The 20,627-nt window shown below is 36.5% G+C and overlaps 2 protein-coding genes and 1 long non-coding RNA gene across 5 annotated transcripts in view; all 3 read left to right on the plus strand.

Annotated features, from left to right (window-relative positions):
• Positions 1-883: 883 nt before the first annotated feature.
• LOC149043725 (uncharacterized) lies at positions 884-1,897 on the plus strand. The gene is made up of 3 exons (XR_016187997.1): positions 884-948; positions 1,495-1,612; positions 1,837-1,897. It is a non-coding gene; the product is annotated as an uncharacterized LOC149043725 (long non-coding RNA).
• An 804-nt stretch (positions 1,898-2,701) lies between these two features.
• LOC149043726 (tyrosine-protein kinase receptor Tie-1-like) lies at positions 2,702-6,386 on the plus strand. Of its 3 annotated transcripts, none has more exons than XM_089210670.1 (4): positions 2,702-2,877; positions 4,645-4,715; positions 5,274-5,314; positions 5,818-6,386. In XM_089210670.1, the coding sequence occupies exons 1-4, from the start codon at positions 2,800-2,802 to the stop codon at positions 5,841-5,843; spliced, it is 216 nt and encodes a 71-aa protein (XP_089066796.1). In that variant the 5' UTR covers positions 2,702-2,799; the 3' UTR covers positions 5,844-6,386. The 3 variants fall into 3 exon arrangements, with proteins under 3 accessions (XP_089066796.1, XP_089066797.1, XP_089066795.1); XM_089210671.1 differs by having other exon boundaries at positions 5,872-6,386; XM_089210669.1 differs by lacking the exon at positions 5,818-6,386 and having other exon boundaries at positions 5,274-5,661.
• A 12,278-nt stretch (positions 6,387-18,664) lies between these two features.
• The window catches only part of LOC149043727 (tyrosine-protein phosphatase Lar-like), a 138,147-nt gene continuing 136,184 nt past the window's right edge, over positions 18,665-20,627 (plus strand). The window contains exon 1 of the mRNA XM_089210115.1: positions 18,665-18,726. The gene's annotated coding sequence lies outside the window, so the exon portion shown is untranslated. The remainder of the gene's footprint in view (positions 18,727-20,627) is intronic.

Here is a 20,627-nt window from a genome sequence, read left to right on the forward strand (position 1 = left end):
CATGCCTATCGAATCGAAATTTTAATAGTGAAATTACAGGAGATATGAAAATGTTTCTTAATTCTACCTTTTTAAAAGATTTCAAATGAAAAGGTCATTTCTACTTGTGAGCTTTTTGCATTTGCCCCTGTAATCTACTAGCTTCCACGGCCGCTTTAGTTTGGTTTGTACAATTTCATTTTCAGATAAGTCTTTGCATGAGACAGAATTTAGAAGATACCCTATTTTCGTACTTTCTTTTAGAAGATTCAGTGCCTGATTTTGGATCCTTTTGGTTTGTGCTGTTCGTTGCTAAATGTTTCTGGTTTGATTTGCCTCAAGTTACCCAGTGACTGGAAACTGAAAATTATTCTGATATTGCAGATCACTAACACAAAGGAGATAAAACTTCGTCTTCATAAGGCCAATGCACGAATAGAGATAGGTATGTAATAAAAAACTTTCATTACTTAGCATGCTTAGCGGCAAATCGCATGTACAACTAACAGTCATGTTCAATATCACAGTCGAGATTTTGACTTCATCGCGCGGCTGGAGCTCTATGAGTGAGGTGCTCAAAAAGTAGTCCTCGGCACATCAAAGTCAAAATTAGAGCTCCTTCGGCGCGCTTATGTCAATTTTTTTGGCGCTGATTTTCTTTTTTACTTGCGCAACAGGTAGTCGTGAATGATAAAATTTCCTTGACATAGCAGTATAAAAAATTACCCCTCAGAATTGAAGATTATCTGTAACGGTCGAATTGGCCTCGTCTCTGTTAAAGCAAGATGAACTTCTTAATGCAGTGATAGATTTATTTTCAACAGAACGTAGTGATGCGAACTTGATGTGGAAGTCGTTTTCTTTCTCTTTTTTGGTTGTATGGTAAACGTTCCTTCATTTTAAGGTGAGAGGCAAAGCGTGATGCCAGCAGCCTTGCTGTCATGGATTACCAAATCAAGTATCCAAAAAGTAGGTTAAGATTCATTTTTTGGGATTGATAATATCGATAGTGAACTTGCACAAAAAAGCCGATGATGTTCAAGAAAAAATGTGAAAATATTTCCAATAAGTATTATAACATAGCTAGTAAATTTGTCTCATCAAATTCAATTGCGCGAGCGTGCTTCATATTCCTATTGTGCACGCTCATGACGTCAGCAAACATATCCCTAGAGAAAAAAGTTTCCATCGGGTTGAAAATGTTATAAAACAATTGGTTTATACGTCAGCTGTGTGTTCATCGAGATGTGAAGAACTTGGGAAGTTTCGAGAGCACTCAAGAAGCTAGAGTTGCTCGAGGCGTAGCCGAGAGCAACTCTTACGCATCTTTCGTGCTCTCCAAACTTCCCGCGTGCTTCATACCTCGATGAACGCACGCTGACGTATGAACCAATTGTTAAGTGCCACATTCTCAGAATCAACAACATAAATGGTTATTACCATCAGAAAAAAATTAAATTTCAAGTATCTCGATATACAGTATTATTAAGGAATTAAAGCACATGTGTTTACTAGACGAGGGCAGGCGGAAATTTCAAGCTCTTCTCCCTGACGCTTGTTAAAGAGCTTGGTTTGTACTGTCTAGTTTAAAATGCTATAGCCATGGCTTTCCAGTTTTAACGATGATATGAAAGTAAGTCACAAGTATTCGAAATTCTCCTTTCAGTCGTTGGTCATGTTAGTAAAAAGATCTGTGGTTAAGTTCCATCAATTTTAAGGATAGTATGGAATGTTTTGCAAAGTAACAATTACAGAAAAGAATCAAGATATGTCTTTGTAAACTACGTTGAGAGAATATCATTAGCATTTAGACATGTTGCGGATAGCTACATTGTGTGCTTTTTGTGGGATTTGCAGGGGGTGGATCGATACAGAACAGCGACGAGAAAGATGGCAGCTGATCTCCTGCAAGTGCGAGAAGATTGCAAACGTTTAGAGGTGATTAGGTGTTGAGTATTAGGAACTGTCTCGTTTTATAGGAAGATGAGTTGATAATTTCTACTCGTTTGCACAAGTTCGGCCTAGCGAAAGCGTTTTCATTTCAACTACTTTTTTTATACTAAAAGGCTTGTGTACTTCTAGGTTGCGATAAATCTTTAAATTATCTAGGGGCGATTTAGCGTTTGCGGCGACCAAAAAATCTAGATTCTCAAGTTCCAAGGGGCGTCGCTCCAAAACGCGGTTAACGAGGTGTTAGGGACTATTTTACAGATCGAGATAACAAACCAAAGTTGACTGTTTGCACGAATCTTTATTCTTGAAAAGCAATCAACCACGAACCACAATCAACGGTGAAAAATCACGATCAATTGCACAGTCAATCTATCGATCGTAAACTGAAACAACAATACAACGAAGCTCTATATATCTAATGAAATGTCGCGGAATGCATAATCAAAGAATCGCGGGTAAAGAACTGGGCCTAAACGTCGATAAAGAGATTAAAAATGACACAGAGCAATGCAAATAAAACAGTACAAAGTACAAAAGTTTTGATACAAAATTACAAGAATTTTAGGTGGCTGGATAACAGCCCATTGTTCTTATCTAGATGGTGGGCGTTCACTTGCATTTGGTACAATTTCGGCCTTTAAATCTCAAATCAATCGCGAATACGGCAATACAACGGAATATCTGCTCGTATATTATCGCCCGACACTGAAAAGGTAGACTAGAAAAAAAAAAAAGGAGTTACAAAAGTACTCACATATCAGTGCCCCTTGTGCCAAAGGTTGAGAAAACGAGAAAGAGCGAAAGTTTGCTAAGACATTTTAAAACTTAAGAAGAACTGATTAAAGGGACGCTAAACTCATCTTTTATATGCACGTGGTGACGCCGAAAGGTCCGATTACAAAACCAATAACAATGCAGAAAAAAACAGATAAACATTGTAACCATGTAAGTATCTAAGATCATTCTGAAATTAGTGATCTAATCAATAATCAATTCAATAAAAATGAGCCTTCTGGCTTGTGTCCTTAACAGGCGATCAGGGTGAGAGAGAAAGTCCTCGAATGTAGGCCTTCATTTATTCTTAACCCTTTAACCACTAAGAGTGACTGAAATCTGATTCCCCCTCACAATATCACCACTGGATCACACATAACCAACTAAAGAAACTCCTAGTTGTTAGACAGCACCTTAGTAAATGTTCATAGAGCAGTATGGAGAACACGAATACTGATGTAAGGGTGTAAAGGGTTAAGGTGATATGCGTCTCGTGTTTCTCCCTACACTTCTTGAGTGCTCTAGCCGCTTCCTGGGTGCTTTACAACAGAACAGAGCACATTCAAGGCTTCTCTATTGGTTTTATAATAAAGAATCCCTTAAATTCCCCTCGCATTACTTTCAATTTTCAAAACAAACTTTGTTTCCAAAGCGAACAACGGCATCGTCAGAATGCTCTAGACTCTCATAAAGCACGCTACAATAAGCCGATCAGAATCCCTGTTAGAATGGTACAAATAATCTGATTGGGTGTACACGACTAAAACTGTCAAAAATGTCAAACCATCAAAGTTCACATTCTGCAATAGTTTACAAACTTAATAGTTCGGCAGGTCGAATTTAACACTTTTGCCCGAAGTTTTTTGAGTCTGTAAAACAGAATCTTAAAGTGAAATGTTCAGTGAACTTCAGCCGCATTATGGCTCATAAAAACACGTGAGTTTTTTCACATAACAAGGTAGAAAACAAACTGTTCAAGGCGCTAGTTTTATGAATGAACGACAGCCGAATTCACCGGAACATAAGGATCGCTCGGAATAACAGCGCAGCAAAACTCAGCTGCAGTGACTGATGTGGCACACCATGTACATTTCATAGTCGCTAACAAGTAAATTTTGCCGGACTTTGAGTTCATCTCACGATAGAACAACACAAATACACAAGGAAATTTTTACGGTAACTTTATAACCATCCATTTGTCTTTTAAAAGCTAGAAGCTCAGTAGATTCTGTCATATCGGTCATTGTTAAAACTGTCTTTGTTGTGATGCTACTTTTCGACATAGAAAAAGTATGTCAGACAAAAATATTCACCAAAAAATATATATTTCTTTGGCAGCTTCAATAATGACAGGGGTTTAAGTTTAGATGATAAAACAAAGGATTTATGCCGACAGAAATACCGGAGGTCAAGTAAATTCGTTACATGAGGTCACACAATTTGGGTAATATTTAAGGTGAAAATTTGCATATTTGAGCGGTCGAACGAAGAAAATCATTTCTCGAAAACGAAAATATATTTTTACAAAAAAAACTATACCACAATAATTAGGACATATTGGGCTACAAAATATGAAAGTAGGAGATAAAAAGAACTTTGGGCGACTTGCCACAATATTTCAAATTTTTTCGATGGATGCGACAGACTTCGGAATGGCCAGAGATGTGCAGCAGGAAAATATTTATGAACAAAAGACTAAGGTAATCATGAACAATGGGAGATGGGGGCGGTACTACATATCGTTCAGTTTAGTGATCTTTCACGATTATTGTTGTGGTAGAGCTGATATACTCCTGATTTCGATGACAGAATCCTTGGATGGAACCGTAATGAAAATATCAGCTATGCATATACGAGTATAATTGTAAATATCACTGTCTTTGACCAGTCGCTTCCTATAATTTTTAAGTTTTTTCACAGAATATTTTAAATCTTTAGGGCCGTCTTCCCGTGAAGTGGACAGCTTATGAGGCCTTGTTGTATGGTAAATATACCGCCAAAAGTGACGTGTAAGTATACCTGATTATCAGCTGTAGCAATTTTCCAACAAGTTTTATCAATAGGATAACAGAGATGGTAAGTTTTGAGCTCCGCAAAGAAATAGAGAAAGATATTTTTCATCCTCTTACAAGCGTTGGACAATAAAAAAATTATCGAGTTCCCATGAGGAATCGAACCTCAGACCATCGAATTCCGTTCTCCGATGCTCTACCACTGAGACAGAGACTCTATGGCGCGCAAGTTCTTTTATGAAGTTCGTATGACACGCGTCTTGCATACTGCAAGGGTCAGCGATGTCGTTAGATTCATGTTTGTAAATAGAATAAGAGAGAGAATCAGAGCGCGGAATCCGAAGGTCTGAGGTTTGAGGTTCTCGTGGGAACTCAGAATTTTTTCTTCGTCCCACACTCGTGAGAAGACGAAAAAATCTTTCTGTAAGTGTTATCAATTTTAATAAGGACATGAAGTCTATGCTTTGTCAAAGAATACATATATTTTAGTTGTCGTATATAATGTTAATGTCTTCAGTCACCTAATTTATATTTGTTTGATTTGTCTTTCTGCAGATGGAGTCATGGAGTTTTGCTGTACGAGATTTTCACCATAGGTAGATGTTTTTGCCATATACCATAAGGTAGTTGAATTGGTAGGAGTATCATGAGTGTTATTTCTGTCGTTTAACAGCTGTGTTCACCGGTTAACTTTTGATATACTCTTGCAAAACATCCATTCATAGCGAGAACCCTAAAGAGGGTCATTAGCCTATTCTCTTACACTTCGATAGGGGTGTCACTTAACTTCAGAGACTTACGCGGGTAGTCTTGAGTCAGGACTGACTGACCAGGATTAGTCAAAAGTCACGTAGTTTGATGTAAATGTCCTTTCGTCAATAGACGTGTTGATCTAAAAAATTTGCTATAATTATAGCGTATAGGAATAAAATAAAACTGAAAATAAGACTCGAGTACTCCTCGATCTCTTTGGGAATCTTATCGGTGTTTATCACCTTGCATGTAAATAACATTATCTCCTAGGATTTGTCGTCACAATCAGGAGCATAATTCGCGAAAGTGTGATGATATTTTAACGCTCGCCCATTAAAATGCACAGGTTTCCCCCCTGGAGATGTTTATTAAATCATTAGTGTTCTTTCGAGTACCCAAGAGAGGATCAAACAAGAATAATGAGAACGAGTGCTGACCATACAATTTTGGAACAGTCAACAAAAGTTAGTCCGTTGGGAATTACGGGTAGTTATCTTCACGTAAACTGCGCTTTGTCACGAAAGAGGAAATAAATGGATTGGCGACGGGACTTACGATGCAGATACTGGAGCTCCCTGCTATTCCCGGCGTCCAGTGTATTGTCTTGGCTGGAATAAGACTACATATCGTTTCACGTACATTTCCTGATAAATGCAAAGCGTAACAGTAAATGACGCGATGATACCAGCTGAGTGAAAAAAAAACGGGGGAGGGGTGGGTCGAGTCGCATACTGTTTTGCTGGTAATATCGCACAGTTAATTTATTTCGTTCTGTTTTACTAACTGAACGCCTGGAACCGGCTAATGACTCTAAGTCCCTGCATTTTTTAATTCAGTGGTCTTGCTTAAGAAATGGAAGTAATCCGTAATCAATGAACCTTTGTCTTTCGTACAATTACTTTGTATACTTATTATAATATGTGCACTATATTTAACAGTTGTTCCATGAGTCCGCACCTGATATGGGTTGGCTATACCAATCTCGTCCAATCTATCCAAGAAGTCAGAAACAGGAACCTATTGGAATAATTGACCACACAACTTGACCACTAAGCTTGTACAGATGAAATGTTACCTATAAATTCATGTCGGTTCATTCTGTCAATTGAATTTGAAAAATTGACCCCATCAGAAAACCTGAGTAGCCAAAAAAGTAAAAAGGAGACGTTGAATGCCACGTGTTTAAAAAAATATGTGGATCAAGAATTTGATCGAACCCAAACCCAAACCCAGAGGCTTCACAAAGCAGAAAAAAAATTGTTAGGTTAATATGTAGTTCAGATTAACGCTCGAATAAAATATGATTTGTTAAAAGCTTCTCAATAGATTCTTTGGTCTTTTTGTTTTATCGTTATGTAAATGAAATGGGTGTATTGAAGAAAACACTCAAGGAAAGATGACACCCGAGCCATGGGGTAAAAAATGCGGGGTAGAAAAGTTGATTGCTTTTAATAAAGCAAAATGGTACTCGGCTACGCCAATTGTTTCGTAGATTTTATCGAACACCAATTTTTCAGTCAATACGACGGCCCCAAACCTGAACTCTACGGTCGCTACATCGACGACTGTATCAGCGCCACCTCCTCTACCAGAGATGAGCTGACTCAATTAATAACCGTTATCAACTCATTTCGCCTGGCTTTGAAATATACCTGGGAAATTTTCGACACTTCTTGGGCTTTTCTAGACATCAAAATTTCAATTAAAGTCAGAAACAAGAGCGAATAGAATTATTGAGTTATTAAATTTTTTTCACTTTTTGGTAATCCGTTTTAACGCTCAATTTTGTCTTCAAATTAAAGCCACCTGAAGTCAATATCATTTCTGATCGTCAAAACGGCAAAACTTGAATCATACAAGCAACGGTTAAGTTAGGTCCGAAGCTAAATGAAAATTCAACGCAAGTAGTTTATTCAGCTGTACACAAAGTACATTAATCTACGATCGAAGAAACGTTTAAGGGTACGACATACAATACTTACTACACGAGCATTCAGGTGTCTTTGAGTTCCAACTTATAGGCAAGCGAAACATTTTGTGAACAAGTTGATTTAGTGTTTTGTTTAACTGGGACAGAGTAAAGCTTGTGATCGAGGATAGCTTTCGTTTCAATATCCTGACCTCAATTTCACGCTTCGAGTATACGAGTTAAGAGTTATATTCCTACTGAGACAAACATTGGTTAGATCAGTAAAACGTTATACCCTAATGTTCAAATGTTTTGCTGCGTGGTACCACAGCATTCAAAGAAGTATTGTTGCTGAAATGTCGAGAAATGCGTTCTGATGTTTAGGAAGCCATTGATGATCAGCTTCTGCCCCCGCAAGAAATTGATAAAGAAGTCAAACAAAAATATCATTTTATTGATATTGGATGGATTGGATGAGTAACCATCCAGTAAATTATCGATTTTTTCCGAATTAATTGAAGAAAGACTACTCCCCAGATGCCAAATAGTTGCAACAGGAAGACAAGAAGCTGGGAAAGAGGTGAGCAAATGCTATGACACGCTGCTTCAGATCGGAGGATTCACTGAAGACCATGTGGGAGGATTTGTCACCAAGTTCTTTAAACAAAAGGCACGATTTAGCTCAACTGCACTTGGATATGGTTGAATGTGTCTTGAGAAAATATAAAAAAAGAAGGGACTATTAGAAACGGAAGAAGAACTGACAGATCTTTACAAACCGCAATTGAATCGCTTCGGGTTAGTAGCGTTGAATGGTTTACTCAACGACAAATTGGATTTGAATGAAAGTGAATTGGGAAACCATGCAAAAGACTTGACTGAATTTGGATTTCTTGCATAAAAGTTTTCAAAAATTCTTTGAGGCATTCTTCGAACAAGTCTCCGATCCAAGGTATTTTGTTAAACTTGAAGAGGTACTTTTGTTTTCGTGCGGAATTTTAGCCATGAAATGCGGTGAACAAGTCGTGGCTCTTGTACAGAGTTTAACAAATGAAGTCAACGAAAATGAAGGCAGTGGTTTAAAAGTTGTATTGGAGGCCATTAACGAATGTGAAGGACAAAAGAGTGATTTTCAATCACGGTTAGCAAATTCTTTTGGAACTTGTTTGAATCTGACCGATTTGAATTTGTATTACAGTGGTATGAGTGAAGCCGGCGCTACGTCTATTGCTGAGGCAATCAAAGTCAACAATACGCTAACCATTTTAAATTTGTGTAGCAGTGGTATCAACAAGACGCTAACCAATTTGGATTTGTCTGACAATGGGATGAGTGAAGCCGGCGCTACATCTATTGCTGAAGCAATCAAAGTCAACAAGACGCTAACCAATTTGAATTTTTGTAGCAATGATATAAGTGATGCTGGAACTACATCTATTGCTGAGGCAATCAAAGTCGACTAGATGCTAACCAATTTGAATTTGTAGAGGTGATCACATGATTTCGAGTTCAATTTAGAATAAATAAGCACGAGTAAATTTTTTCAAAGACAAACAAATTTGAGTTATGTGAAGAGTTTTAGAGACCAGACACTTAATTTATCACCGGGGGAGGGACGATTCGTCTTCGGTTTTTTTTTGAGAGGGGGATGGGGGATGGGATTTACATGGTTTTCAGTGAGGAGGCTGATCAGTTGTCGCTAATAGGGTTTTAAGGGGGACTATAGAAAACTGACCGCCGATTGACTGTCAATGAGGGATCATAAGTATATTATGGGGGAAGCAGGTAAATTAAGTCGTGACACAACCAAAATCCTCCAGCCCCCCCATAGGCGATAAAAAATGACCGGCGCCTTACAACATGAAGCTGGTCTTTCTGAGTGTTTGACTCGGGGTTCAATTCAGATTTTATCTTCACTATTTGAGATTGCACAGATAAATTGCAAGTTATAGGAATAAGGTCAATAATTCTTTAGTAGAGCTTTATGAAGTATTTATTGTGAAAACTTTATGCTTTTTTTCTTTTGTAGGCGTCAGCTTAAAAATACATTTGAGAGCATTAATTTAAAATCAGTCGCAGAGTTCCTTTCTTTAATCCCCGCAGGACCATCCGACTCTCTGTCCATGTGTTGATTGCGTACAATATTCTGATCAGGTCCATCTAGGTCAGTCCTTCTCGCCGTCTTTGGACGAATTGATGATGGAGACGTCCAAGGAACAGACTCCAAGGCTTGGTTTACAGTTTGGCTTTGCTGATCAGATTCCAACAATTAGTAATGAGAAGGAGGAAGGTTTTGATTGGGATTAAGTAGCAACTACGAGCGTCGAAGTTAAGAGTTTCTGGCCGTGTTTTTAAGGAGGTTGGGGAGGGGGGGCGGATTAATAATAATAATAATAATAAAAGTCTTTATTAAGCACTCTAAACAACAAACGTGTTTAGTTACAATGACATGAAATCAGCAAGTATAAAACTAATAAACTAACTAAATTACTAACTGAATAACTAATAAGAGAACAAACATCTATTAATAAAGGTCCTTTTGAAACGTTCAGTTCTGACAAGCGAGAGAGTATAATTATGGCGCCTCTTACGTAGCGTATCCATTGTTCGCTCTGGTGGCAAAAGGTCATCTAAAGCTGTTGGAAAATCGCTGTCGGTGATCTTGGCCCACAACTTCTTATCTTTTAGAATAATAATATTTTCAATCGAAAAAAGCTCTTTACAGTAGCCAAGCTTAAAAGCTCTCTTGAACAGCCTGTCTATGCGACTCAGATACTTATGATAGTACGCGCAGCCCCATACTTCTACAGCATATGTAAAAATAGGTAGAATAAGACTGATAAAGAGAAGATGAAGATGATCGAGCGGCAGTCCATAGAATTTACAAACACGTAAGATGTACAGACGACTACTGGCTTTCGATATAATATTATCAAAATGTAAATCCCACTTACACGGATCAGATTGAAAAGTTACACCCAACAACTTCAGACATGGTTTACGCTCTATAGAAACCAGAGGAGCAGGTAAGGCCTTAGTGGATTTGCCTCTAAGAAGCATCTCCCACGTTTTCTTGAAGTTTAGTTGCATACGAATAGCAGATGTCCATGCGACGATCGATCGGACCTCCTCAGCTGCTAAATTGCCGTTATTAGCCAGCGATTTTACTGGAATACTTAATGTTAAATCATCAGCATATTTCACAAGTAAATTCTGATTTGGTAGAATGGCCTTAATATCATTGACCATAATAGAAAATAGTATAGGGCCTAAAACTGTCCCCTGAGGGACACCTCTATTGATATTTACATAGTCCGTGACAATGGCATCAACAACAACTCTTTGTTTCCTGTTCTGTAAAAAACTAATAATCCAATTGGTCACGTATGGATTTATATCAAGTGTTTTCAACTTAGAGCAGAGGATATCATGAGGGACCGAATCAAAAGCTTTGCTGAAATCAAAAGAGAAGATTCTAACACAATCAAAACCCGACTTAAGCCATTTCAGCCAAGCATATTGACACTTAATTAAGGCCATTGTCGTATTGTGGCCTTTGCGGTATGCAAACTGGTCGAAGCTAATGAAGTTCTTCATATATTGAGATAATTCTTGTCTGTATACAAGACGTTCAAAAACCCTCATTATTACATTAGTCAGCGAAATAGGCCGCAACTGTGTGCAATTTTTAAAGTTGGGCTCTTTAGGCAAGGGAGTTATGTCGGCCAATTTCCAAAGATCAGGCACAATGTGATTTTCCAAAGAACAGTTGAAAATATGGGTAACAACAGGAGCGAGGTCGTACGCAAACTCTTTCCAAAACCAGTACGGGATTCCATCTGGACCAGAGGCAGTTCTTTTTAATTTCAGTAGACTCCTGGTAACACTGGAGACCGTTAAAACAGGCATCTCGCTTGATTCCGGGATAGTGACAGTGTCAATGGGTTTATAAAGGGGATCAGTGTTAATGGAACAGAAAAAATTATTGATCTCGCTCGGGGAGATAATTGAGCTTACTTGCGAGTTGGTAGACTTCCTTCCTGTCAGGGAATTGACTGTTGACCACCAAGATTTGGATCCTGCACTATGTTTCTCAAAATTCCCTTTAACTGCTCGAACTTGATTATCTCTGATCAACTTGTTGATTTTCTCTTGAAGAGTTTGGATCTCAATCGAAACAGGATTTCCTGACATGTTACTTCGCCGAATCAATTTTCGCCGTTGGTCCAGTAGATATTTGATTAGAGGAGAAAAGAACGGGGGGTCCCTATTAAACACACGTACTGATATACCCGGAAAACACTCATCAAACATGGACTTAATCTTGGTACAAAAAAGATTAAGTTTTCCATTCACATCTCCGCATTGATAAACATTGTCCCAGTTATGAAACTTCAACAGTTTATCCATATCCAGTTTATGATGATCACGAACATCTCTGAACATCACAGTTTTCCTTTTAGCCTTAAGTGGGATTCTGGGATATACCAGGACCACAGAGTGGTCAGATCGAACTAGTCCTTGAGTGACCGATACTTTCCTCCAAAAATGTGGGACGTTAGTAATCAAAACATCCAAAATTTTGTTCTTTCTTGTCGGTGTATTTACCATCTGGAATAAATTTAGTTGTGTAAGAAAATCATTGTAATCTAGCTGATTGAGGTCACCACAAATTATAAGGTTGCTGTTAGGATTACCAGTCAATAAATGATCACAACTATTTGTTAGATGTTCCAATAAATCATCAGGACAATATGGCGGATCTGGAGGATGATAAACAGCAGCCACATAAAAGCTTGAGTTGGGAGTTGTAATTTTAGCCCACAAACATTCAAAGGCATTATAAAAAACGCTGTCTAATCGTTCCAACAACCAATCGCTCCTACAGACAATAGCAACACCACCGCCTGACCGGTCAGTTCTATCCTTTCGCAAAATTGAGTAATCCTTCGGACAAACGAGATGAGATGGAAAATTTGGTTTAAGCCATGTCTCGGAGATGATGCAAATATCGCAGTTGTTTGAGTGCAATTCCATATGCAAAGCAGAAGCAGCATCAACTTTCACAAGTGATCTTGCATTAATGACCATACATTTGGGGATTATTCGGGGTAAAGAAGAAGAGTGAGTAGAAATGAAATGCAAATTTGTATCCTTGGGTCGAAGTCGTGCGCGTTTGGTCGTTGATAAAAAACAGTGGTCAGTGACACGAACTGGAATCTTCTGATGTTGTTGACGAGGTCCAAATCTAGAATTAACACCAGTTCTACGACCTCTAGCTCTATAAATTCCCAATGACTTTAAGCGATGAATAAGATAATAATCCAGTTTAACCTTAGGACAACAGGAGCGAAGTTGAAATAAATTACGTCGACTGAAAGAAAATCTAGGTCTTGAAGTTTGAAGTGAAGCAGTCGGCATGTAGTTAAAATTTTCCGGACCCGGGTTAATTTCAACATCCACTGCAATAGATAGGTCCTTGATGAAACCTCTTTCGGCCTTTAAAAAGGCCTTTCCGGCCTTTAAAAATGTTGAAAACTTAAGAAGACGAATGCATCACTCGTCAGTAGTTTAGGTAATAAAATGCTATTTGAAATCTGCCGTGCGTGCCTTGTTAAGATGCGTGACCTGTAGTGAGAGGTGGTATGAAGTGAATCACGCGTTGTTGTGTGGAAGCAACTCTAACGAAAACTCGTCTCCAACTTTAGGAGAAAAAAAAAGTTGCTTATTGTTCATGTGAACCTTAAAAGAATACCGTTGTAATTTTTTTGAAAGATTTTTCTTCCTGAGGCCGAGAAACGCATTGCAAAGTTAGTTTCATTGCGTGATACTAAGGAATACAACAGCTATACAAAAAAAGTATCATAAATTGTAAGGACTTAAATTTGAGAGAATAAAAACTTGAAAACCAAAGTAGCAGTCACTGTAACAAAGATATCTGTACTCTCAAAAAAGGTTGGCAAAAATTTAACCACTGTGAACTTCCTCTCCCTTTCATGTGAGCAGTTTAATTAGTACATACCCTATTTATTTGAATGAATGCTACCCTTGAATAAATGCAGCATCATGATGTGATCAACACTTCAATCACAGTTGGAAATTTTAAATGAACCAGACACATTTGATTATTTATTTGAAAACATTTTCTTTTTGAAGATATTTAAAAAGCCTCTTGATATATGAAAGACTTGGAACATGGAAACATCCAGTGCCTTTAAGCTCTTTGGAGTCTTAGAAGACTCTTCTCTTGTGGACAATATTAATATTGCTTCTCAGAGGCCAGTTAAATCTTTTGACAACTTGGTGAAGAAATTTGATTTCAACCTCATTATCAGTAACCCTAAGGGCTCTTCCAATGTAAAACTTGTTGTCACACTAGAAATCTGCACCAGAAAGCAAGAACCAAAAGACAGCAGAAACACTAGTTAGAGCATGCTTATTAAAACTGAATCGTAAGGAGTATGCTCTTTATGGAATACTCCAGATACCACCATTACATGTACACCTAAGTTTAGTATTGATGTTATGATTATCAGCTGAACCAAAAAAGAGAATTAACTTGTAATTGGGCCTGATTAAGATAAATTTATCAGTTCTGACAAAGTCAATTATCAAAAGTTCATATTAAATAAATAAAAATATTCCCTTATTCTTACCAGTGTAAGAAAAAGTTCCACAGCGTAATGTCCGTAACAAAAATTGTGTAATGTCCATAACAGGAAGTTTTTTCCTCAAACACAAAATCTAACGACGGAATAAGGAATATAACTAGATTTTAAAGTTATGCAATCTGCACGATGTGTTGATGTGTTGTGTGTGTGTTCTCATCTTTGTCCCTGAAATCATATGGAGGGTCACATTTGGTCAGCCTTTGTGAATCATGGAGGTTTTTGTTGTTGTTGTTGTTGTTTTTATTGTTGTTGTTGTTGTTTGTTGTTGTTTTTAATTTTAGTTGACTTTTGATAATTATAAATGAATAAAGGGGGTATAAGTTTATAAGGAAACTGTGGTACTGCCTTGGTGGGACAGTATAACAGGATAATTTAGTATTATCAGTTGAGTTGATAAGGTTTAAAAAGATGACATTTTGAGTGTTAGCCCTTTGTCAGAGCAAACAAATTGTCAGCTTTTAACCTCATCGCAGAGGCAAATTTACATTCATTTATCAACTTGGCTGACAATAAGAAAGTACTTTGATACAATTATAAATTGTTGCCGTTGATACCACTTATAACCTTGGGGCACTTGTGACTGTCATTGTCTTTCATAACTGACATATAGTAACTGTTGTTCTGCTGCTTGTCTTTTCAGACTTTCTGACTTTATCCCTGATTCAAGGGTTATTTTCTTTAACCCAGGAAACTCTATACAAGGTAGGAGGACTTGCTGCTCTTTTTTTCTCTCATTTTTGAAACTTGCCTTTATTTTGTCAATCTGTATTAACCCTTTAATTGTCATGAGTGACCAAGACAGAATTTCTCCTTACAATATCAACACTAATATCAACCAGAGAAGTGATGAGAGTAAAGAAATGTATAAATTTGGGGATGATTAGTTGATCCAATATTACTGTAAATTCTCTGAACTAACCTTACAAGAATTGTATGGTTTGGAGTAAGGAGAATTACAAATTTGATTTGAGAGTTAAAGGGTTTACTTAATAACTTATTTGCAGGGAATAATTTTGTCCTGTTTGCATATGTTTAGAATTCTGCATGCTTTTATTTCATTATATCCATGTAGTATCAATTAATTTTTCTGGTAATGTTATGTCAAGAACTATGCATTATATTACTTACCTATTTAATTATGTTGTGATCGATGGTTGTGATTATGTTTGGCTACAAACATGTGGAAATACTCTTAGAAAATGTTGCTGAAATTCTGGTGGTCCTTTTAATATACTGCTGGTTGAATTACTGTGTACAGTTAGGTTTGTGGAGTGCTTTAACTGTATGTTGACTTATGAATATTAACATTTGAGAGACTCAATTTTATGCTGATTGAGTCATCTCTTTGGTTCCTGTGTTGGGTGGTAATTTGGTCACTGATTAAGACTTATAAATCTATATAAAATCAAAGTTTAAGCTCCCCTCCTAAAACAGGATTATGGAAGATCTTGTGCAGAAATCTCAGGTTCCATCCTTGACAAAGTACATAATCACCCCACACTTGCATGTCTTGGGAAATTAGTACATTCTTGCAAACTGTCTATCATAGGTTTTGCCAAGTTAAACCTAACTTAAGTCCTTCAAGGTACCCTTTGGCAATTAGCAGCTACCATGTCAATTTTGTGTAAATTATTTTTTTCATGTGGAGAGGTTACTTCTGATGATGTTTGTAGCATGTCAAAGCAAAAAATCTAACCCAATGCTGGATGAATCATGAAGATCACGTAAACAATCCAACACATTCAAGATATTCATAAATTGCCATTACATAAAGCCATTGACAGCCAAAACATTTGTGTAAAAGTATATTTCACCGGATGGCAAGAGCAATTTTTACAGGATGATAAAAATAACCAAAACCATCATGACCTATTCTATTTTAAAAAATAAATTAATTCATATAAAATAAATTATTTCATATCTAGCCCAATCATGGATTTTTGCATAATCTTTTTTTCATGTGGAGAGCTAGGTTACTTTTGATGATATTTGTAGCATGTCGAGGCACAAAATCAAACCCAATGCTGGACAAATCACAAAGATCATGTAAACAATCCAAAATGTTGTGGATTAGGAGACCCTAAATTGTTTAAAAAATAGTAATCTGAAAGATGACTTTGCGGGAAATGGCCAAGAAAGGCTGTTTATTTTTGACCAATGAAAAGTGTATGAAAATAGCTGGCATGCTGAAAGGTTTAAAATGATTTCAGTAAGACACAATTGTATTCCTTAAGTCTCACCAGAACAACAAAACTAACAGAACTCAACACATAGAAAAACTTGCAGATAGGATTTTTTCCAAAATGGATGTACTTTGTAAATGAGAGCAAGTGCAACTGGCTTACTAAGAGTCAATGAATAGTACTCTTACAAAAAGATCAGAACAATCTAAGTTTAGTTATTAAAGCAGTGTTAAACTTCTGCAATCTGCAGTTAATTTGATCATTTATTTGCAAACATTTTACTTTCAAAGATATTTAAAAATCCTCTTAATATATGAAAGACCTGGAATATTGAAAGGTCCAGTGCCTTTCAGCTCTTTGGAGCCACTGTAGACTCTTCTCTTGTGGACAATATCAATATTGCTCCTCAGAGGCTAGTTAAATGTTTTCTAAATTTGGTGAAGAAATTTGATTTCAACCTCATTATCAGTGACCCTAAGGGCTCTTCCAATGTAAAACTTGTTGTCACACTAGAAACCTGTACTGCATCTCAGAAAGCAAGAACCAAAAGACAGCAGAAATACTAGTTAGAGCATGCTCAATAAAATGGAATTGTAAGGAGCATGCTCCATATGGGATACTCCACCTACCATAGTTACATGTACACCCAAGTGTGATATTAATGCTTTGGTTATCAGCACAACCAGAAAAGAGAATTAATCTTTAACTCCCAAGATCTAATTGTTAATTCTCCCCTCTAGCTGCTACACATTTCCTTGTAAATTAGTTATGAGAACTTGGTGCTAGATGAAGATAGCAGCTTCTATCTGATAAGTTTGAATATTCTCATCACCTGTTTCCTGAATAATGTATGAATTTGTAGGGAGAAGTTTTACATTAATCACCTCTGGGAGTTAAAGGGTTAACTTGTAATTGGGCCTGATTAAGATAAATTTATCAGTTCTGACAAAGCCAATTATAAAAAGCTCTTAGATAAACAAAACTATTCCTTATTCTTACCAGTGTAAAAAAGAAGTTCCACAGTGTAATGTCTTTAACAAAAATTGTGTAATGTCCACAACAGGAAGTTTTTAGCTCAAGCTCAAATCTAAGTACAGCATAAGGGATACAATTAGATTTTAAAAAAGCTGTGAAGCAGCTTTGTTCCTATTATTTTAAAATAATTATTGTCTGAGTAGTCAATTCACAGGGAAAAAAATGTCAAGTGAACACAAAAAATTGTTGGTTGATTTTTTTGTAATGTTCATAACAGAGTTTAACACAAAAATTTTGGAAGCCTTTGTGAAAGAAAGGAAAATTTCTTTTCTGCTGATGGTCATGTACCCAGTGAGGAATGTTTGTACAAATTATACATTGAAAACTGTGCAAAATAAGTTTGTTAAGGAAATTAGTTTCCAAAAAATTGGTCTCTGAATGTATTGTCTGTAACATGGAATTGCCCTCATGATTCTCGGAATCATGATAGCACATTTCGTTTCAAAGAAACAGGTGTCAAAGTGACTTTTAAGACTTTATTATGTCCTTATGATCATAGGAAAATTGTGCAGGTGGATTTTACCGATGAAAATAGAATCCTATATATGATTAATGATAGAACCGAAGTGTTATTGAGTAAGTTGTAGAAAGAGATGAATATGTAATGAAAGGTTTCAAAATTGAATGCTCATCCAGCTTGTAACACAAGCATGAAGGGGTGATTTTTTCTAACAATAGCATAAACAATAACTTTCTATTAAGCTGTTGTTTCTTAGCTCCGCCTGAACAGTTATTGAGCTAGAGTGATATTCCCTGAGGAGGAAAGCCTATGTAAAGTATGACCAATCAAAGCTCTCCAGAGTGCAGTTCACTGCTAATATTACAGATCTATATATTTTTCACTACTGTCAGTAAATGTCATGAGAACAATTGGCATTCTGCATGATGTGTTGGTGTGTTGAGTGTGTGTCATCACCTTTGTTCCTAAAATCATATAGAGGGTCACATTTGGTCAGCCTTTGTGAATCATGGTGGTTTTTTCTGTTGTTGTTGTTTTTTTTAATTCCAGTTGAATTGTGATAATTATAAATGAATAAAGGGGGTAAGTTTCTAAAGAAACTGTGGTGCTGCCTTGGTGGGAGAGTATACCAGGATAATTTAGTATTATCAATTGAGTTGATAGGGTTTAAAAAGATGACATTTTGAGTGTTAGGCCTTCGTCAGAGCAATTGGGCTGACAAACAAATTGTCAGCTTTTAAACTCGTCACAGTAGCAAATTTACATTATCAATTAACTCAGCTGACAATATGAAATTACTTTGATATAATTATATAATGTTGTGGTTAATACCACTTATAACCTTGGGCACCTGTTAGTGCCCTTATTTGTGACTGTCATTGTCTTTCATAACTGATATATTATAGTAACTGTTGTTCTGCTGCTTCCCTTTTCAGACTTTCTGACTTTGACCCTGATTCAAGGGTTATTTTCTTGAACCCAGGAAACTCTATACAAGGTAGGAGGACTAACACTGCTCTTTTTTCCTCATTTTTGAAAATTGCCTTTGTTTTGTCAATCTGTATTGACCCTTTAATTGCCATGAGTGACCAAGAAAGAATTTTTCCTTACAATATCAACACAATATCAACCAGATAAGTGATGAGAGTAAAGAAAAATATAAATTTGGGGATAATAAGTTGATTCAATACTAAATTCTCTGAACTAACATTATAAGAATTGTATGGTTGGGAGTAAGGAGAATTACAAATTTGATGTGGGAGTTAAAGGGTTAATAATTTATTTGCTGGGAATAATTGTGTCCTGTTTGCATATGTTTAGAATTTTGCATGCTCTCATTTCACTCATATCTATGTGAGTATTAGTTATTTTGCCTGGTAATGTCATGTCAAGAACTATGCATTATGTTAATTACCTAATATTTAATTATATTGTGATTGATGGTTGTGATTATGTTTTGCTACAAACATGTGGAAATAGTCTTAGAAAATGTTGCTGAAATTCTGGTGGTCCTTCTGATATACTGCTGGTTTAATTACTTAGTACAGCTTGGTTTGTAGAGTGCTTCAACTGAAAGTTGACTTATGATCATTAACATTTGAGAGACTTAATTTTATGCTGATTGAGTCATCTCTTTGGTTCCTGTGTTGGTTGGTCACTGGGTCACTGATTAAGACTTATTAATTTATTTAAAATCAAAGTTTAAGCTCCCCTCCTAAAACAGGAATATGGAAGATCTTGTGCAGAGAGCTGGCTCCATCCTTCACAAAGTACATATGGATTAGAAATTATCACCCCATACTTGCATGTCATGGGAAATTAGTACATGCATGCAAACTGTCTATCATAGGTTTTGCCAAGTTAAACCTAACTTAAGTCCTTCAAGTTGCCCTTTGGCAATTAGCAGCTACCATGGTGATTTTGCATAAATTATTTTTTTATGTGGAGAGCTACATGTATAGGTTAGGTTAATTTTGATGACGTTTGTAGCATGTCGAAGCACAAAATCTAACCCAATGCTGGACGAATCACAAAGATCATGTAAACAATCCAAAATGTTATGGATTAGGAGACCCTAAATTGTTTAAAAAATAGTAATGTGAAAGTTGACTTTGCGGGAAATGGCCAAGAGGGCTGTTTATTTTTGTCCAATGAAAAGTGTATGAAAATAGCAGGTACACTGAAAGGCTTAAAAGGATTTCAGTAAGACACATGTATTCCTTAAGTCTCGCCAGAGGAACAAAACTAACAGAACTCAACACAAAGAAGATTTTGCAATAAGGATTTTTTCCAATATGGGTGTACTTTGTAAATGAGAGCAAGTAATATTATTTTGTTATGGACATTACATAATGTTCGTAACAAAAACAGTCCTCTTTTTTTGTTTCTCTGAAATTAAAAACCAGTTTTTTTTGTCAGTTTGGCTCCTTTTTTTTACTTTCTAGGGGCCTGAACTTGAGTGTTTTAAATTACCAAAATCCTGGAAAAACACAAGAAAAAATAAAGCCCACAGTATAATTATTATGGACATTATGACCGCATGACTTTAATTATGGTAATTCTTTTGGGAAAAATAAATGCTACATGCATACCAATTTTGTTCAAATTTATCATATCCAAGTATTCAGTGCTTTTAACTAAACGCTAATAACAATAACCATAACAACAACTGTACATTAGCAGTATCAACACCATGCTTACATGAGGAGTATAAATTTTCAAAAAGTCTAAGTCTAAGTATGGATTAAGTTTACAGTTTTTTCCTTTTCAGGCAGTAACTGGTAACATTTACCGCCTGTGGTACCTCTTATTACCATTTAAAATTGCTTGCATAACAATAACCATAACAACAACTGTACATTAGCAGTATCAACACCATGCTTACATGAGGAGTATAAA

This window comes from Pocillopora damicornis, chromosome 6 (genome assembly GCF_964200805.1).
Source record: "Pocillopora damicornis chromosome 6, jaPocDami1.2, whole genome shotgun sequence".
Lineage (NCBI taxonomy): Eukaryota > Metazoa > Cnidaria > Anthozoa > Scleractinia > Pocilloporidae > Pocillopora > Pocillopora damicornis.